The sequence below is a fragment of the Argopecten irradians genome, chromosome 6 (genome assembly GCF_041381155.1).
Source record: "Argopecten irradians isolate NY chromosome 6, Ai_NY, whole genome shotgun sequence".
Lineage (NCBI taxonomy): Eukaryota > Metazoa > Mollusca > Bivalvia > Pectinida > Pectinidae > Argopecten > Argopecten irradians.
This window is the reverse complement of record NC_091139.1, coordinates 25,204,717-25,223,755: the sequence shown is the minus strand read 5'-3', so window position 1 is coordinate 25,223,755 and position 19,039 is coordinate 25,204,717. Positions and strand designations below refer to the sequence as shown.

Genomic DNA, 19,039 nt, shown 5'->3' with positions numbered 1-19,039 from the left:
ATTACCCTCATTAAAATTATACAACAAAAGTTACAAAGATTTTGAAAAAAAAATCTTCTAACAGTAATACTGAAGGTTTGATATTAACACATGTTTCAGAAAGCATTAAATAAAAAGGAAGAAAGAATACTTTAATTGGTTGGATCATCTAATATGGTAATTGACTGCGAATACCTTTGTATTATTCCCTTAGCTGTCATTAATTATACATCATATCCTCTCGCTCATTCCTTTCTTTATGATCATACACCCAGAAAACATTAAATCAGAATTCACTGAAATCAGAAACCCACTGGAAATTAGAAAAATGGCTTTCCAGATGAATCAGATTATGTTGACCTTGAAAATTAATCCCAAAGATACAATTAAAAAACATGGTAGATAAGAAAATCCTCAAGTCAGGTATACAGAAAAATAATAGTTATTGTTATCTAGATGAAAAGATGCTCTGATATGGCATGATTAAACGTCAGGTGATCATAGCCAACCTTTCTATGGGAAAACTTCAATGGACTAGACAGAGACTATACCCAACAGAAGCATTGCAATAACGGGGACAACTCAAATAACATGTATATTGCCTAAAAAGTTATTCTGATCAACCACCTAAGACGTGTAGTGAAAATACATCCCACCTACGTCCCAGCTAAGTCCCATCTCATTAACAGTATAAATTAATATGACTTGACTGACTGGCATATTCAATACCGCATCTAATGGTCAATTACCGCTTGTGTACAAACAGGACATGACAGATGGACATGTATGGTATAAATATGAAATTACATGGAAACTGAATTAATAGGTATTACAGGTAGAGAGTTATATCAAGCCTTCAAGCTTGTTATATTATCTCTGGACCTGTGAAGTGAAAATAGACAATGTTTATAATGATAAAAGGACTAGATGTGGCATTTGTCAGCATATTGATTAAGTAATGATTTTAAGTTTCGTTATATGACATCACCACTAGAATGCATCCTATAAAGTCCATGAAATTTTATATATCTCGTTGCAATAGCTAGTAAAATCACCATATCATTGCCTTTCAAAACCCAAGGTAATTCAACATCACAGTTAAGTTTGAAGTAAAGAACATGTGTAATATATAAAAGAAATGTAATCAATCAAAATGCCTTACCATTCAAATTTTCCTGATCCTGAATGTAAGAAAAATTCCATAGATCTCCAATTAATGTTGAATTCCAGACTAACATTATGCTTGTACATTACAGAATAGCGGCACAGGACAGATGCCAATGGGGAACAGCATGGAGCCCAGACCAGGTAGGTGACCTTTATAACCTTTAACCTCTGTAACTTTTCATTATGTTGTGACCTCATTCCTACGGCCAATAAAAACACTAAGATTGTCGAATTGCATGCTGATGGTGTCGTCTATTGACAATCCGTAATGTATCAGAAAACCTTTTACAACAGACTTGTACAACTTCCTGTGGGATTAGAGTAAAGCCCCAATATTGATAGTAGTGATCTGCAAGAATCCTCAAGGTCAAACACCAAGGTCACCTAACTCTCATACAGCTTTGTGAATGTTGTTGTGTGTTTTCTCAGCAAGTTAAAATTGTACACAAGGAGCTTAGTAAATATTATTAGGAGAACTTTGCGGCCTGCTAATGGACTTTCACAGAAAAACTTCAAACACATTTCTTCAAGGGACACTTGCAAGGCCTAATGAAGCATTCCTAAGCCTCTGAGCTACTTTCATGAATGGTCGAGGTTGTTGGATGTTTTAGGCTCCTGGTTGTCATACAAGGAATGTTAATGGAGATAGTTGCACAGTAGGGATTTCACCACTTCCCCAGAATGGCGGGGCCCTTTGAGTGTCCCTCAGGTAGATTACGGTCAACACAATTTATACAGACGAGAAATTGATCAGGTATATCAGCGAGAGACCAGAGATAATGACCAGTTAATTGGTGTAAGGAACATAGCTGCTTCAATGTTTCTCAAAGCAAGATCAATTACAAAGTAATGACTGACATACGTAGAACATTTATATATAGTTGATGTGGTGCAAATTGTTTTCTTTAAGAAAAAATGTAAGAACAAAAAAAAACAAAAAAAGAGAGAGAGAGAGAGAGAGACAGAGTAAAATATTGGGATTTGCTGTCAAAATTGTAAATACACAATGTCACCTACCCATAACTCTAATGAATGTTTGTCCAAAAAAATAAGTAAGATGAAAATAAAGCAGTCCTACCTTGCAAACCGTTTCTCCATAGCTGTTTCCATGGTTGATGGAAATACCATTAGCTATTTGGCAGAGAGAAGCATATGGCCTGACAATGTTTTAACCTGAAATACAACAGACTGGAAACCAGAAGGACTGAAGTACCACACTCAACAAATGATGACATTATGCACATCATCTAACTACCACAAAAACGTTTTGTATAACATCATCAGCAGCTGTGCCAGGCAGCCATCCTCCTTCCCGAAGGTTAAAGTAATCTGCCGTCCTTCCTCCCTGTAGGTCTGGCAGTATCGCCCTGCCTGAAGCCATGGCCAACACACAAGTGTATAGATAGCAGAGCAAATCCCCCATTATTTTTACATATCTACTGTTGATTCTTTGGAGCAACCATTATTGAAAGCATTTATTGCCGATCAGGCTTGAAATAGGGCTGTCAGGAGGAAAATAGAGCGTTCATTAATCAAAACGATTGCTGGCTCCCTCTACATGCTGTCTTGTATGGAAACCCAATAGATTTTTCCCAAGAAGAGGAATTGGACTGTCGAAGGAGGGGGTCTCTAACGGTGACAGCTCCAAGTCACAAGACAATATCGGTATCCTGTAATCAGGCTCAATTCTGGCTCCTGGCATGTACAACGATTATAAAAGCAATTGATAATTTAAAAATGACGGACTCCAGTGTACTAAGGAATGCCAAGAACACAAGCCATAGAATCATTGATTGATACACACATATAGAGAGGGACAGAACGTTGAAGATAGCCACTTATCCTTGTATATTGATTCAGCTTTCAAGTTCAGTCGACTTCAAGACAGTTTGTCATTTTCAAATTTCATGAACTCATTAAAAAAAACCTGGCTGTGATGTGATAGTTGTATAGAACACTGATTGAAGTTATGATTTGGCTTGGGGATTGAAATTGATAGTGCTATCCCGTGTTTTCATTCAAGAGCGCTTATCACCTAGATATGGACTAGGGGATCAATAGAGCTGAGAAGTGTGTGGGTACTTAAGTATTCAGCAGCAAGATAAAAAAAACTTCTGGGGACCACCAACTGGATATTTGGAACACTTTTTGTGGGGTAAATATCAATAATTATGCTGGTTAACTCTCTCATTCTCGGTGTACAAGTCCTGAACATTTAATTATTTAGTATAATGGGGAACCAAATAATAGCATATACACTTAGAATGCAATAGCATTCTTCTTGTTGTATATCACCAGTCAAAAAACTAATATCCGATATTCCTCAAAGACAGATGTATATAAATCGACCTGATATCAGCTGGATTTATTAGCCTTGGTAATGGAAGACTGAAAATATATTTGCATTAGTATCAATAGAAACTCCCACCAAAGCAGACTTTCAATATCATAGTAAAATTTGACACGAGATCCATGCACATAAATATTGATACATGATTATTTGCGTACAAGGCCTGCATGCCAATATCTATACATAGTAGGGCGCCAAAGTGGTATTGATGATGAGACTGGAAAAAATATATACATGAGGAGTAGATTAAAGCCTAATGACAACAACCGATAAAACCGCGTCTAAACTACAGAGGCAAAAGAGAAAATGTAAAAGCTCAACTAGGAAGCACATATCCTGTTTTAAAAGTCATTCCGATTATCAGGAGGAGCTATCATTGTCATGCACTAATGAAGTCACAAATGAAATCAGTTGTACGTTGAACATGACTGGCATAACAAAAACACGACCGCGCCATATTCATCAGGGACGTGGCAATTATTATGGAATAAATCTTAACAACTTGATATTAAAATAATCATTATTGAATTTTATCGTTGGCGTGGAACGTGAGCTAAGTTCGTATAGAAGACAATAAAAGGCCTAGCTGTGAGTGTGATGCTCCGTTTTTGTAGTACTATCACTTTATCTGCCATTCCTTTTGATCACTTGAGACAGTAGTGTATATCTAACTGCACACAAGTCCGAGTGGTTGCATGTAAAAAAAAGACTTCTTTGATATTTTTTCTCACTGTATTGAACTACCAACTGTTGGTAGAGGATTGATTAATGTGCAGGAAGTGCTTTGATGGCGTACAGTATGAAATGATACTGGAGCAATAAGCAAAGAACGGACGAAGCCTTTTAGAGCCACTACAAGCCTAACCTCTTGTATCACTAATGTGTTTTGGCCAAAGTGTTATGGACTTTCTGTGTCAACTTTGTTTTGTCCAAGACATTGCATGTGTGATCTCATCCTCTGCTTGATATTAGCAGTAGGAAAAGAAAGACATGTTAACCTCAGGGAGAGATATGTTAGCAAAACCACTCCTTTGGATGTATCATTACTTTTATTAGAGACCAATTTTTAAGGTTGTAATATCAAGAGAAAAAAGGGGTTTATCCTTACCTTATTTTGAGATTGTAAGAAGGCTTTCCTGATGCTTATAACTCCCCTATTCCTGTCTGGTCGGAAACACAGAACTATGATTTTATATAAACAGCACACCTTATCACTATTCACATATATATATGCCTCCACAAAACTGATAGGAATGATAATAAACACCTTCCTCAGACACTAATTACTCGGATGGTATCCATCATCAGGTGAAGATACAGGTATTGTACCTGTCAAAAAACCTTATCCTAGATGGTGAATTGTCAACATCGTTAATAGATGTACCTTCAGGTATGATATCCTCAGGTTTATATATCTCCATAGGTTATTTCTAGGTGAAACTCCACAGGTACTTTGCATGGTTTAAGGTAAATTCCAGGTGTAACTCAATGAGTACCACTCATTAGTGTGTATCCAGGTGTATTCTAATTCCCACCGTTGTATCATTCACAGGTATTACACTTATCTCTAGTGATTCACTCCACAGGTAATACCTCTATTAGGATATCATTCTGTAGGTAAACACAATTACAGGTGTATCAGCCAGGTAAATCCCTCCACTGTACCACAAAAACACGATAACGGTACCACATACCCCATGTAGGGTACCACTGTTTCCTTATCCGGTGCTGCTGTTTCTGACTGCCCTACAGTTTAGGCTAAGAAGTTATCCACATGTCTGCTTGGTCTGTAAGTGATGACTTCTGCTTCCTGAAAATATATAAAATATGAAGGCTATAGAGATGCTACATTGTCAAGCTCCTTCATTTGGACTTGTTAGGAGAATTGACCGTGTAACTTGTGTGTCTATATGTAGTACAGCGTCGGACAGCAAGCCCAGCAGAGTGGAGCAGACCATGCCCGTTACCTGTCTGCTTGTCAGTCCAGTAGTAGTACAGTTAACCTTGGACTCGTTAACACAACCTTACTGGGTCAGAGGACATGACCTCAGATCTCAAAGGACATGTAACGCAACAAAGAACATAGAGATGAATCTACATAAGAAAAGATCTAGATGCGTGGGGAAAATGTAAAAAGAAAAGCGTAGAACTAATTAAAAAAAATCCAATACTCTATCACTGTAATAAATTACCTATCAGATCAACACAAAATATAAATGAAGTGGAAATCAATCATTGTTGTAGAGCAAACCAAATTCCAGGCAAACAGAATAAAAAATATAGTTATTACATAGGAAACCAAATAACATGATTTCTATATAGACTAGGTTCCAATGTCTTTGATTTGATAGAAGGAAAAAAAACAGAGGAAAGATAGTATCTGTATGCTATTATAGACAGCGATCCCTTACTGAAACCCCAGACAAGCCATCTACTCTCTGCTATACTGTTATGAATATTAACCGCACAGATAATTACCTTTCCAAAGAAAATAAACTGATTCTCCGAGTCTCATTCATAGACAGTAACTGTATCAGTATTTGATAAAGGCCTTTGCCGTTTCCCATTGGGGGAAACTTGTGTTACTGTTGGTAATACACACACATGATATACACAAATTACTCTCATTATATAGATGACAGCTATACTTTACCATTGTATACGACACTGGAGATTATCCACTGAGTAAGCTTTACTTTAATCATTATGTTGGGGAATATAAACTCTACCTAATATGTGATTATACTGTATATTTGTGTTTCATATGCATCAGGCAAATGAAATTGTAGAATGTTTGTTATAAATGCGTAGACTAAAATGTTTTTGTGTTAAATATTACCAATGATAAATCTCATTACAAATGTGTAGTTGTATGGTATTATGTACATCAGTTTAGAAAAAAAATTAATATGAGAGAAATTTCAAATTTAGCTGAACCTTCATACATAATTGTGTTTCTTCAACATGTAGAAGTTAGAATTGCCTGTGTTACTAGGAAATTTCTAACTCACTATGAAATAAAAATGCTTGTCACATGTTTGTATGTTACTGGTAGGATTCAATCACAAATATTGTACTGGCTCTTTATTTTGTGGCCTATAGACAAAATCTATACCAACCTATATAAATGTAAATGCTCAAATCATTAGTGCCTTTCATCAGTAACTAAAAGGATGGCTAATATTTCATCTATCACATCTCGCATTTAATTATCTATTAAAATGGCTTTGAGCTTGATACCGTTTTCATAATCTTTCACAGATAATCTGTTCTGCACCAAGCATGTTTGTATGTATGTGTAATTTCCTGGTTTCAAATTGCCTGAGTTTAATCTATTGTTTATCTTCTACTGCCGTCTGTCATGACAACAAGCAATGAGTACATGTAACATATGGCTAGCACATGTCAAATAAATCAAATTGAAATCGGACATGCTTTATTGTATTTAGCCATTTAGTGAAAATCTACACATTATTTCATGTTTCTCAGGAAGGTGGCTTATAATAACATACAACTGTTTAAGGTATAAAGGCCCTAGGTTGGTGGTTTTTTCGGGTTACTCAGGCTTTCCTCACCCTCCACCAACTCCAGGAGTGTCCTTCATAGATGATAAGATGTGATGCATAAACAACGCTATAAAGATAACAAAATACAGAAGATGGATATTACTTACATGTGCCTTGAGTAAATTTGTTGAAACTGAATAGTAATAGATCCTGTTGGTAAAATCATATTTCCATGAATAGTTTGTTGTGAAGCTGTATAGTCCTTTAGTTGGTATTTACAGTAGATTAATACAACTACTCTCATTAGAGACAGAGTATCTGTTACGTTGACAAGTGTCCAGGGGAGATTGATTTGACTCCTCACAAGTCATTAGACTCTCTTTAGGATATTAAAGTACACTGACCTTCCCTATTGATAACTTCCTCCAAAATCTACCTCCATTAGATGGTTTTTGTGGAACAAATTACATTGCTAGCTATCTGTCTCTGCATGGTATCAGCACGCCAAGGCTAGTCTACCCCCTCTTGAGAACTCTTCAGTAAAGGAGGCCAATAAAAACATCAGCTAATGTTGACATTGGATTCCTTTCAGTGGCTGTCAGTGTGTGTAAGCCCATGACAAGTATTCTGTAGATTTTCCTGGTGAAAAATCACAGGAGACAAATGACATTGCCAGCATGGTGTAACCACGACATAAGGAATGGTATCAATCAGCGACCAGAAGTCCTGTGGAAAGTCCTGGCTAGCTAAGCTGGAGTTATTATGCCACTGTATGATAAACCCTAATGTCCAGTACTGAGCCAGTGTATATATGGCTTCTCCGTGGATATCCCCCATCTGCAGGTTTCACAAGTCATACATCATGTTTGTATCCAGCACCAGTCGGGAATATTGGAGGAAGTTCCCAAGTCAGTCAAGTGTTAATGGAGACTGGCGAGGAGGGAAGTATCCAATCACTGCCCTCTCCCGATTTGCTGTGACCCTCCCAACAGCTCTCCCACAGAACAGGTGCTTGTCGTACATGTCTATGATGTTGCCCTCTCCAGTGCCTGCCGGGTTTCAAAGACTCACTCAATAATAAGTGCTGCTCCGTTTCTGCCCAACACATCACATATTCACTGTAGGTTAAAAACAACTCTATCAAGCAGTGGCAGTTTAATGCATTAGAGCCCTTCAGGTGTACAAGCTGCTGATTTTTGCCGCCTGCCACTTTCCAGTGTAATCAGTTTTACTGTAGCGTTATTGTTGGAATAATACAAACCATTCAATATTGGCCCAGACTCTGGGGTTTTTGTACAGCGACATGTGATCAGTTCCCCATCCATAGTCAGCAGTGTTTGATCTCGTGCTCCAATTCTCCCATACTAGCTGTCAGGTTGCCACGTTTCAGCATGCAAAACACCAACCTCTAAATCTCATTCATTACACATTTGAACCATATTCTGTACTGCGGTAATGATTCGCTTTTTTATTACTAATAATTCCTGCCGACTGAAGGACCCAAGCCATATATGTTTCATGACACTTGACACTTGCACATTATCAGGGCCTCACAGGCATGGCTATACATTATTGGGGCCTGCACAATACCAATCATACTTGGAGATGGCTTTGAAGTTTTAATCTGTTAGACATCTAATGACATCGGTTCAAAAACCTACAAGGAGTTAGCCACGCTTAATAAGCTTGTCAGTAAAGTCCCCACTTAGCTATTCCCCAATTATTCGGTCTGGCCAGCAGGGCTATAATCAGAGATGTATAAAAACAGGTTACCAATGATTTCTGCAAGGTTAAAACTTGTTGTAGGCTGATAAGGATAGCCCCGAGAATTAGAAAGCACAAAACGACTACCGCTAATTGTTTTTGCCTAAAATGATTTACCAGCTGTGCAGCGGGAATGCTCAATTTGTGTGCCAAGTAAATTACCAGAAATATTTACGATCTAAAACCATACACAAAATTTTACCATAATTGCATTTGAAAGATATTTTATCCATTTAAATTGTTAGCTCTCTAATTACCAGTTTTAGAATCAATCATATGGGGAAATAATATTTAATATGGAATTCACTAATCAATATCCCCATTTCTTTAAAAAAAAGGAAAAAGTAATAATCTGCTATTTTATGTCAAAAAGTGACAGTGAGAATACATTACCTGATAGTCTATTTAACATAGTAGTTCACAGATAAAGGCTTGTAAAAACCCACCATCCTCAAATGTCACAGATGTATTATTTGTGCTCCTAACCGTGTACCTCTATTCTGTAATGCCAGCCAATGACATATTTTTTAGGATAACCTGAATGTTTTGCCAGACATGCGTGTAGTTTTACTCCATCAGAGGTCACATTCTAGCTTCAATATGTCTGCCATGGGAAATGGATCGGAACTATTACTTTGGAAATGGAATTGTGTATAGCAAAAATCCAATACTGTGTTCATATCACTTTAAAAATGGTGACATATGGCACATGGTTTCTCATATATATGGTTCTGAGGATTTTCCTTATTTGAAAGGTCGGCTGTGAAGCTTTGGCTATATAGTCTACAGAGCCTAGAAGGCCTAGATCCGGCAAAATGGGGGCTTTCCCTGTTCTGAAAGCCTGGAGTGTTGGCCCTGTTGCGTGATAATTGCTTCCACTCAGTTTAATTGGATCAATTTACATTTTGAAAATAATCAATACCAAAATACATAAACAAGAGTCATTACAACTGGAATGTGTAAGGGAGAAAGTAGCTAGGGGGAAGTTGTTATAACGTACACACTAGTAGCAAGATTTACACCACAACAGGAATACTAAATGGTAGAGGGACACATTTAGAGATGTTTTCATCAGTTAGTAGAATGGCCTCATCTCAGAATTCAATTATATGTTCAAATCAGGTCCAGAGGGCTGGTGGGTTAGATAGCTATCATTTATTATCTCTTGAATGCAGCAATTTTGTTTGTGTCTGTAAGTGATGTATTAATTGCCTCAACTCCTGACAGAATTGGAGGCCTGGCAAATGATGGATACCCAAATGGAATTGATTGGGTGGTGGCTGTAACATGTCTGCCCCTGAGCAGGACAAAATGCCTGTCCATTGACATCAACAGAATAGTATACCCCAAAGCATACTGGAATTGCTTGCATATTTTATAGTGAGGCGTTACTGAAAAAGAACCAGAGAAAACTTTTCCCTCAGCATCTGACAGAAATTTCTGACTCGTGCAACAGAATTGTCTGCCCTTTAGTGCAACTGAATAGTCAGTCAGTCCATATGCCTAACTGAACAGCTTGAGTGTAACTGATTTGGCTATCCTTCAGTGTGACTGAATTATCTGCCCTTGAATGAGACAGGATTATCTGCCCTTTAGTGTGAGAGAATTGTCTGCCCTTGTTTTATGAGGACATTAAGACTAGTTACAGTAGCCCTAAAGTTGGTGTATTTATCTGAGTGTAAGTTGTGGCCTATCTACTGTTGATAAATACATCCAAATCTTCTGATAACTGCTGCCACATTCTATGATGGATGTACAGAACCCCCCCATTGCTATCCACCATAAAATGTTAAAACTGTCCATCATCTTTAGGCATAGGCCAAAAAGATCAAGTTTTATTTCTATTAGCCACTAAAATCTGTTTTATTATACAAGTTCCCACCACAGTTTGTCTTCATATTTCTGTATTTATTGTTGTATGACTAATACATTATAATAATAAATATCTTCAAGATGTATGTTGATGACGTTTTATACTTTTCTGTCAAAAAATCTGTACAACATTTCTGAATATTTTTAAAAAAGGTTTATTTATAACTTTCAGTTATAAGTATTCTGGTTGGAGTACTTTTATCATGTTATGTGATAATGATAAGGAATATTGTATTGAGCCATTGTCGAGGAAGGAGAAACTTGTAAGCTCATAGAATATAAATTCACATGGGAAGGATAATACAGTAATAATTGGCATCAAAGTAGACAGCTCTAAATATCATACATACCTAGAGAAACATTCTATAACTCCAATTTCCGACAGCTCCATTTACACACAATCCAGCTCTCTGAATGTGAAACCTCTCTTCCATTAGGTTTTGTCACAGATAATTCCTGTCTGTCGTTAAGCTAGATAAAGTTGAGTTTATTCAGGAAAAAATGATGAGCATTCTTTGACATGCCTGCTGTCACTGAGTTGCTAGTTTCACCAGGGTGGTCTCCTGGAGGTGTGAAGTCGGTGGTAGATTTCTCTGATGTTACTAATGCATGCTGTTTTCCTAATTATCACTTTGTCAACCAATCCTTCTCTTTCTATCATTGCACAAATTGATATTGTATGAACTTCTAGCCCTTTTTGAATTACACATTCACTGTAAGTCTTCAGCATCGCAACATTTAGAGTCCTTTCAGATGTCATCAATTCAAAGTATTTTAGTTTCAAGTCATGCCCTGTTCATGACTCAGCTGTGAGCTACATTTCCCTGCTGTAGACCTAGTGAAATGATGAACAACATGTCACTCAACTTGACAAAATCTTGTTTGAAATTGACATTTATGAAATCAACTTGTACACAATGTTTGTTTCGCACCTCCTCACCACACTTTACATCCTAGAAGCTGTCGAAGCACACTGCACCTGTTCTACGAGGAATTCACCACTTAATCACATCTACTGCTCCCTACTCCTAACCACACGATACACACCCATATCTCAGATACGACAGAATATATTTAATATCTAGAAAAAAAATCGTCGCCATTCATCATTCATAGGGTTTCTGGAAGATTAAATAAGGTGTAGAGTTCATACTGACGTTTATGAAGGCATGAAATATGTTTCTGTCACCTATATCAAAGGTACGTCTCTGCACTGATCCAGGGGGACCCTCAGCTCGACTTGTTCTCCTGGTCCGTATTTATATCACGGAATTGATAATTATTATCTAAGGAACCTTTATCAGATAAGGTAGGGTTCCCTGATGATCACACGGTCCTCTCTCCCTGGCCACAGACTCTATAATGCCGAGAAACTTACAAGTGCTGCATATCGCCTTGCAAATATAAGCCTATTACTGCCATGAAATTTATCTGATGTTTATCTTGTTTATTTCTTTGAAAAACGGAGCGAGGTTTTTTTCCGCTGTCCAATAGCCTATCTGAACAACATGAGATGCCTGATTGTTGAATGGGGTTTTATGTCAAAGTGTAATTCATACTGGGGGATTTTTTTCACACCGGGTGATTTAGGATCACTACCGATCCTGTGAAAAATGCTTTTGATTTGAAATTAGACTGCTGTCACACAAACGAGACACTGGGTACAAAAACTTATTGTTGGTTAAAATGAGCAAATATATTACAGTTGAAAAGAGAGCATTTGAGAGCACTTAGAAAATCTAATAACCACACTGACTATTAGTTCATGTTACGGTAGTAATATACCAGTGAAAAGAGTCCTGTATCACATTCATGTTTGCATTGCATACACGTTTTACTGGATGACAAAAAATCTTTCTCCAACAGTTGGATGCAGATATTAATGATCCAAAGATATTAAATCTGAAAGATATTTAAATCTTACAGACACGATAGATATCACAACATCAATGTGTTAGCATGATATCACAACTTCCATTTAAGGAGGTTAATATTAGGTAGTCCCTCAATGGGAGACAACTCTTGATTTAAATATCCTCATTATACATCATCAATAGACATTTTAGATAAGTAAGCTAAGTTATCTGGAAACCTTGATGGATTGTCAGAATCACATACGAGTCAGTATTCTATGAGGCCTTTGTTCTGGGTTGATAAAGATCCTTTTTATCTATACAGAGATATAGATTATTGATTTGCCGTATTTGTATATCAGTGGAGGTAGGCTGCACATTATGATGTCCTTCTCGACGAGACCAATTCATGCGATTTGACAATCAAGCAGAATCATCACTGGACCAAGTAGGTGTTGGAGGAATTGCAATCTGTGTCGATGGGTCAGCGGCTTCTAGTACAAAAGCTGTTGTAGATCGATGTAATAGTGGTTGTTATGTAAACTCAATTTATTTAACCTCCCACCGACAAGCTGGTAACATCAGGTCTTTTATGTGAATCTAATAAAATCCGTCCTCCTGGCAGACTCTATATCGAACTACAGAACTTTGTCTCTGCTATTATATTACTCTCCTCAAAAGGTCATCTTGTTCTGTAGCAGAATTTAATCAACTTGCATGATTAGTAGATTTTGCTAATGTTTGCAACATCTTGATATAGTTATGTAATTAACAAAACAACAACAACAAAACAAAAAACAAAACTAGGCTCGTAATATCTCCTCTAGACTCGTAATATCTCCTATGGTTTATCATGTGGAAACAATAGACTATAAAGTTAGGAAACTGTGCATTGTGCCAGTGAACTTTGTAATATGCGATGTTTTTACAGCTTTATAATGAGAAACATCAGGTACATATCCAGTAAAACATATGATAAGAGCCTGGCAATTGCTCTTACGTTCAGGCACAAATGTACAGGTACGAAATTCACCTAGTTTTTAACAAGTTCATGTTTTATAAACGCAATAAATGATTTTGATAAAATCTTTGTGACCATGAAAGAGCTGTACATCTTTGATCCCTGTAAGTGTTTTATAAAACGATAGAAAATGATAGATAACAAAATGTCTATTAGACGTAATAATGTTAGATGTATGATATTGAATACTTACGCAATTGCTTATGACACAAGCCTGATGTAATTATCAGCCGTCGAATTGTTGTTTGCGGAATAGCTAAATCCATAGAGAATTAATGAGGAACATGATGAATGCACAGAGCTTTGGAGAAACGTTGAAGAGAATCATCAGTTTTGTGCTGTCACATGAAAAAGCATGTTTGATTTATGCCGCCCTTCTACCCATTAAACTCGGAGGACATGACGGATATTCTCCATGTTTGCTATTCGTCTTATTGCCAGCAGTACTCGCCTAATGTCTAGTATGCTGGGTAAAGAAGCTAGCTACAAAGAATGACAAGCGTGGCTCATCAGCCGCCAGTCTTTCTCCCAATTGTTGTTTCGTTGTTGATCAAAGAACTGCTCGTGTCTTGTAGGAATGTTAAATTTATCAGATTGTAGCTCAAAGCTCTGCCAATGAAGGTAATACAAAGTTAGATTACTGGGGCCAGGTTTCCTACTTCAGTCTGATCAGGGCCTAATTATCATATAAATTATTTCTGAAAATCCAATTTCAGGCTTTTTACAAATTCCAGTTACTTGTCATTAATGCCGTTCAGTTTGGGATCATTTCTTAATAATTGCGTTTGATGATAAGGTAGAGATTCCTCAGTGCTATGGCAAGGCAAAATGCCGATGCAACAATGTGCCGAGAGATAGGGGGCTTTGAATGTTATTACAAAGATAGAAACTTTTATGCCTTGTATACAGACATGGGAGTTGCCAAGCTGGGAATTGAAAACCTTATTAAAGTATGTGAGTTTAATTTGCATGTTGGTCATGAAATGGTAAGGCTGGTTTTGACAGTTAGTGAAAAACGCCACCATCTTGTGTTACTGGTAATGAGTTTAGATAGCGATACAAAGGAATGTTCCATTGTCTGGGGAGTTAAGCTAACAAAGAATGATATTGATGATTCAGGAGAGAATATTCAATCAAGTGTAATAATGTCTATCTCTGAAAGTTTTCATAAATAACTCCCAAAGATACAAATATATCTAGAATGACTTTCTCAAAAATCCTTAGTAAGTAACAAAATTGACAGAAATATTTGTATGAAAGTTATCAAATTGGAGATTTTATTTTATTTTATTTTTTGTTTGACAAGCTAAGCAGCGAGTGCCCAGTTGCATTGTGGGTAGTTAAATAATCAAGGGAGAGATGGAGACTGTCAGGAATGACAGGGGGAAATTGCTTATGAAAATATTGGCTTTGAGGCAAGTAAGTCATTTACGTTCTAACTTGTGTTAGGCACAGATAAAAAGAAGCTCATCCCATGGAGAATTATAGGCTGATATTTAAGTCCCTTTATCACCAGAGTCTACGATGGATGACTATTGCGTGTCTTTAGACTTAGGAGTGGAAGGCAAGGGACGTTAGTCCACAAGGATGAAACATCACCATCAATTTGTCGAATTAAGATTAAAGCAGCATTATTTGCTAAACTTCCAAAATGGGATTTGTGCCTGTCTAAGACCGCTGCCCGGTGATTGTGAGGCCTAGAGATATTTGGCTTGCCCAACGACACTGGCGGTTTGTAGTGTTAATGGAGTAGACTTCAGTACCAAGTGTTTGTGACAAGACAGAATAAAAACTTTATCTGTATGTACGGAGGGGATACACTATAAACTTCCTCCTGAGGACTTGGCCTACAGGGCTGTTATTGACAACTTGCAAATGCAAGTCGCCTTGCTGCTAAAAGCTTTTGTGTGCCAAGCATCATTATTTATTGGATTGAATGTTGAATCTTTACCATAAAGATGTAAGCGATATACATCTCATTTTAAATAGACTGGTAATGGCTGCTTTATCCTTGGCAAAAAAAAACTTGTAATGCAATCCTGGGTGATGTATTTTGGATGACAATGGACCAGAACAAACGCTTCAGAGATCTACACTTTATGGCGTTCGGCGGAGCGGCACCTTGTGTGCGATGAGTCTAGATTGCGTCGTCTGTCGTGTAACTCATATAACACAGTCTACTATTAATAACAATCAAGATTTTCACATTACGCTAGGATTTATGACATAAATTTCATCGGTGATTCCATGAAATAAGTATTAACTCCAGAATGTGTTTAGACATACACTGAAATTTTTAAAAGATTTCTTACGGAAACAAACAATTTATTTCTTGGAAAGGATGATAATGTAGTTTTCTTGGGTATAGTATATCATTAACTTAGATGCAATTTCACACCAGGCGGTGTGCTGGAGCAGATGGTTCTATCATATTTAGAATTGTAAACCAGAAACTACTGAATAGAAAATGTCATAATGAAAAGAAATTGGAGATTGGTTAGGAGTTACCACACTAATGGCATTTCAATTTATTTAGAGTTGTGCAATTTAATTGATGTTAATTACTACTGATGTCAGTTACTGCAGATGGTGTCAAAACTGTCAATAATAGAATGAAATCAATTGCATTGATGCTCCCAGTAAGAAAAATGATGGCTGAAGATTTAATTCACCTACAAGGCCAATGGGTCACTTACTAAATTCAATTTAGCTACATCCTCAATGTTGAGAAAAAAAATGTGTGGGGAAATCCTGTTCTAAACATTTACTTTACAGCAAAGGTTCTTCTGAAGAATCAATTTCTTGTAGAGTTAAATTGCCATGAATTTAGACATTAGTTAACTTAATACATTGATATAAAAGCTTTTGACATACAATTATGTGTGTTTTAGACAAGCTATTTCTGTCAAGAGAAATCTGATCACATCACCAGTGATCGTACACAAACCACAAAGATCATTACACAGACCCTTACCTTTTTACCAGGATTAAATGTTGTTTGTTCCTTGTAATAGAAATCCTCTCCAACTGTTGTAAAGCTCTAGCTGCACCATGGAATTGCTTCTGTCTCGCTGTGCCTCTGTTTTAAAAGTGAGTGTACATTAGAGGAAGTTGCTGTTACATACTAATGTAGATATCTGTTATATACAAGTTAATCCTGGCTCCAAGTGAATTACACACAATCTACATGGCATGAAATGGGGTATTGTGATTGAGGAAGGTAGGCCAGGTTCATCTGCTGGTGGAGCTCAGGCAAATTAGTTACGGCTCAGTAGTTATTGCATTTCTGTTCTATTAGCGTAACACCTTGTATGTATGAAAGCGATTTTATTTCTTCAACAGTTTGAATGCTAATGGAGGTGCGCGATCCCTATTGTGGAATAATGAAATATTTACATTTCATTAATACAAGCTGCTTCCCACCGTGTCAAAACAAAGACATTGTACAGAAACAACACCAACATCCTGACACTGTAGTGACTCCAACCACGAATGGAAGCATGTCACACTCGGAAACTCGGGTTCCCTGTAATGGAATAGGCATGTCCTAAGTATTGGTAGCTTGTCCACAACACTCCTCACCCAAACATGCGTTGCACGGGAAATGGAACACACAATTCCAATTTAAATGCATAATGGATGACATATTCATGTCGATCATCAAAAAAAAAATTAAATCATAGAAAATCTAATGAGAATACTTTTTATGACTCCACTGACTGGAGAGTTCGTCTTTCAGTTGATAGCAGTGAATAATGAGTTGGGGATGGTTTAATATAAAATTTCATCAGAGATCACAGAGCCATGTGAAGCGTCCCTGATTGCACTGGCACATGGTAGGCAATTCCAACTGTTATGTATGTATACAGTTCCAACAAGCACAAGAAGAACTCACATATTTAGACATCACGATTACACTTGAACATATAATTGAAGTGGATTGAGTATGAATAGGTTTTGCTGGATAACAATGCAGCCCATTACCTCGTTCTCCTCCCCATTCTTATCTCAGTAGTGTCATGTTGTTACAATATAGAAAGTTGAATGTTAACCTTTAAAATTACTTTACACATGATCTGTAAGTGCTTTTCTGACCCATGCCATGCGAGATAAACTTGGAAGCAAACAAACCCATTTAGAAACTGAACTTTGTAGTAGAATTGATTTCCTTCATCTATTATGGGATCTTGTACGGAGGAAATTGAAGGTAATTTCATTTCAACTTTAAAGTACTTACATGAACAGCAGTATTCCTGTCGCTGTGGTAACTGTATGTATATTTTGCCCTCCAAGCCATCATACCATACACCAGTATATATGTTGGCTTGTAATTCCTCGTTTTGTTTCTCTGAAATGTCTTGTACAACTCAACACTTTCATGCTTCTGTTTAAATTCTGTTTCATCTTCAATGCATATCATGTTGTGATGGGAAACTTGCCTTGGGGATCTGTAGGATAGATTGCCAGAAATGGACTGATTTTCCCGACGATGGTCTTTGTTAGAGACACGAACCATGTGTGATGTGTATTCAAAATGTTTCCTCTATGCTGCTGATACAAGAGTTCATCCTGATGAGAAAAACACTCTCTCCTAACAACTAAATCCTGTAACACTTCTCCACTCTGGGGAAACTGGAGAGATGTTGGTTCCCTGTGTAGTTGTGTTTTCAACATTACCCTAAAATGATGAGTTCATTCTTCGTGTTCAACTGTTACACTTCTCCAATTTAGCCATTTCCAGCATGTATTGTAACACAATGTGATTATTGGCAGATAAAAACGTGAAAGGGATAAGTTTTCAAATGGAATTCCTTCTGTTAGTTTTGTAAATTGGAATATTACTGTTAGATCATATCTCAGTATTGAAATAACAAATTCATTAGCTATGAAATCATTTAAAACTAATTACACAAATTGTAGTTTAAGGAATACCAGAAATTGGAAAATATTATGTAATTACCAATTCTTATCTTATGAGTTTGGTAAACAAATTTCCAATTATGATGAATTAAAGATTTTTAGCCAGCAGGTTGATAAACAACTATCAAAAGGAAGTAATCATAATCATCCTACCTCTTCTGCGAACTGTTCACATCCCAATAAAAACTTGACGCCCCTCTTTCCGTGTTGGAGCGAGCACATCCTCCTTCTGAAGGCCAGTCTAGTTACAGTGCCATACGACACATGACAGGGAATTTAAATGATGTAATTCGAGATCTGCTGGTTCGGACAACAGAATACAAAATTATTCTATTGAAAGATAAAATATTGCAATGGAAAAACCATGGGTCGTGTTATGCTGCATGATTGTGAATACTGGGCAATATGTGGCACGCCTTCCAGTGACAGCTTTTTACAAGTCCCTGTTTTGTTTACAATAATTACTTAAGCCTTCAGGAGCGATACGTCAGCCCGAGGCCTGGAAAAATGTCTGTAAGGCAGGAATAACATGCAGTGTTTGATAATAGTTATCCGATTACACACAGGACTCGTTGATTGGAGTTTTAAAAAAAAATCTACTGTAATT

General features: G+C 37.0%; 1 protein-coding gene and 1 long non-coding RNA gene across 15 annotated transcripts in view; one reads left to right on the top strand and one right to left on the bottom strand.

The window, feature by feature from the left end:
- Window positions 1-18,769, bottom strand: part of LOC138325432 (uncharacterized) — a 36,211-nt gene extending 17,442 nt beyond the window's left edge. The window contains exons 1-4 of one of the 4 annotated variants that reach the window (XR_011208780.1): window positions 18,586-18,769; window positions 17,750-18,190; window positions 16,487-16,591; window positions 4,605-5,306 (exon numbers count right to left, since the gene is read on the bottom strand). This is a non-coding gene — a long non-coding RNA (uncharacterized lncRNA). Of the gene's footprint in view, window positions 1-4,604; window positions 5,307-7,169; window positions 8,660-10,988; window positions 12,008-16,486; window positions 16,592-16,908; window positions 17,018-17,749; window positions 18,191-18,585 lie in introns of those variants that run through there. The other 3 variants (XR_011208782.1, XR_011208781.1, XR_011208783.1) reach the window with 3 other exon arrangements.
- LOC138325431 (single-stranded DNA-binding protein 3-like) overlaps window positions 1-19,039 on the top strand; it is a 105,193-nt gene that overhangs the window by 68,865 nt on the left and 17,289 nt on the right. For all 11 annotated transcript variants that reach the window (XM_069271100.1, XM_069271093.1, XM_069271095.1 and 8 more), the window contains one exon: window positions 1,236-1,287. In XM_069271100.1, the coding sequence (XP_069127201.1) occupies window positions 1,236-1,287 (52 nt within the window). The remainder of the gene's footprint in view (window positions 1-1,235; window positions 1,288-19,039) is intronic.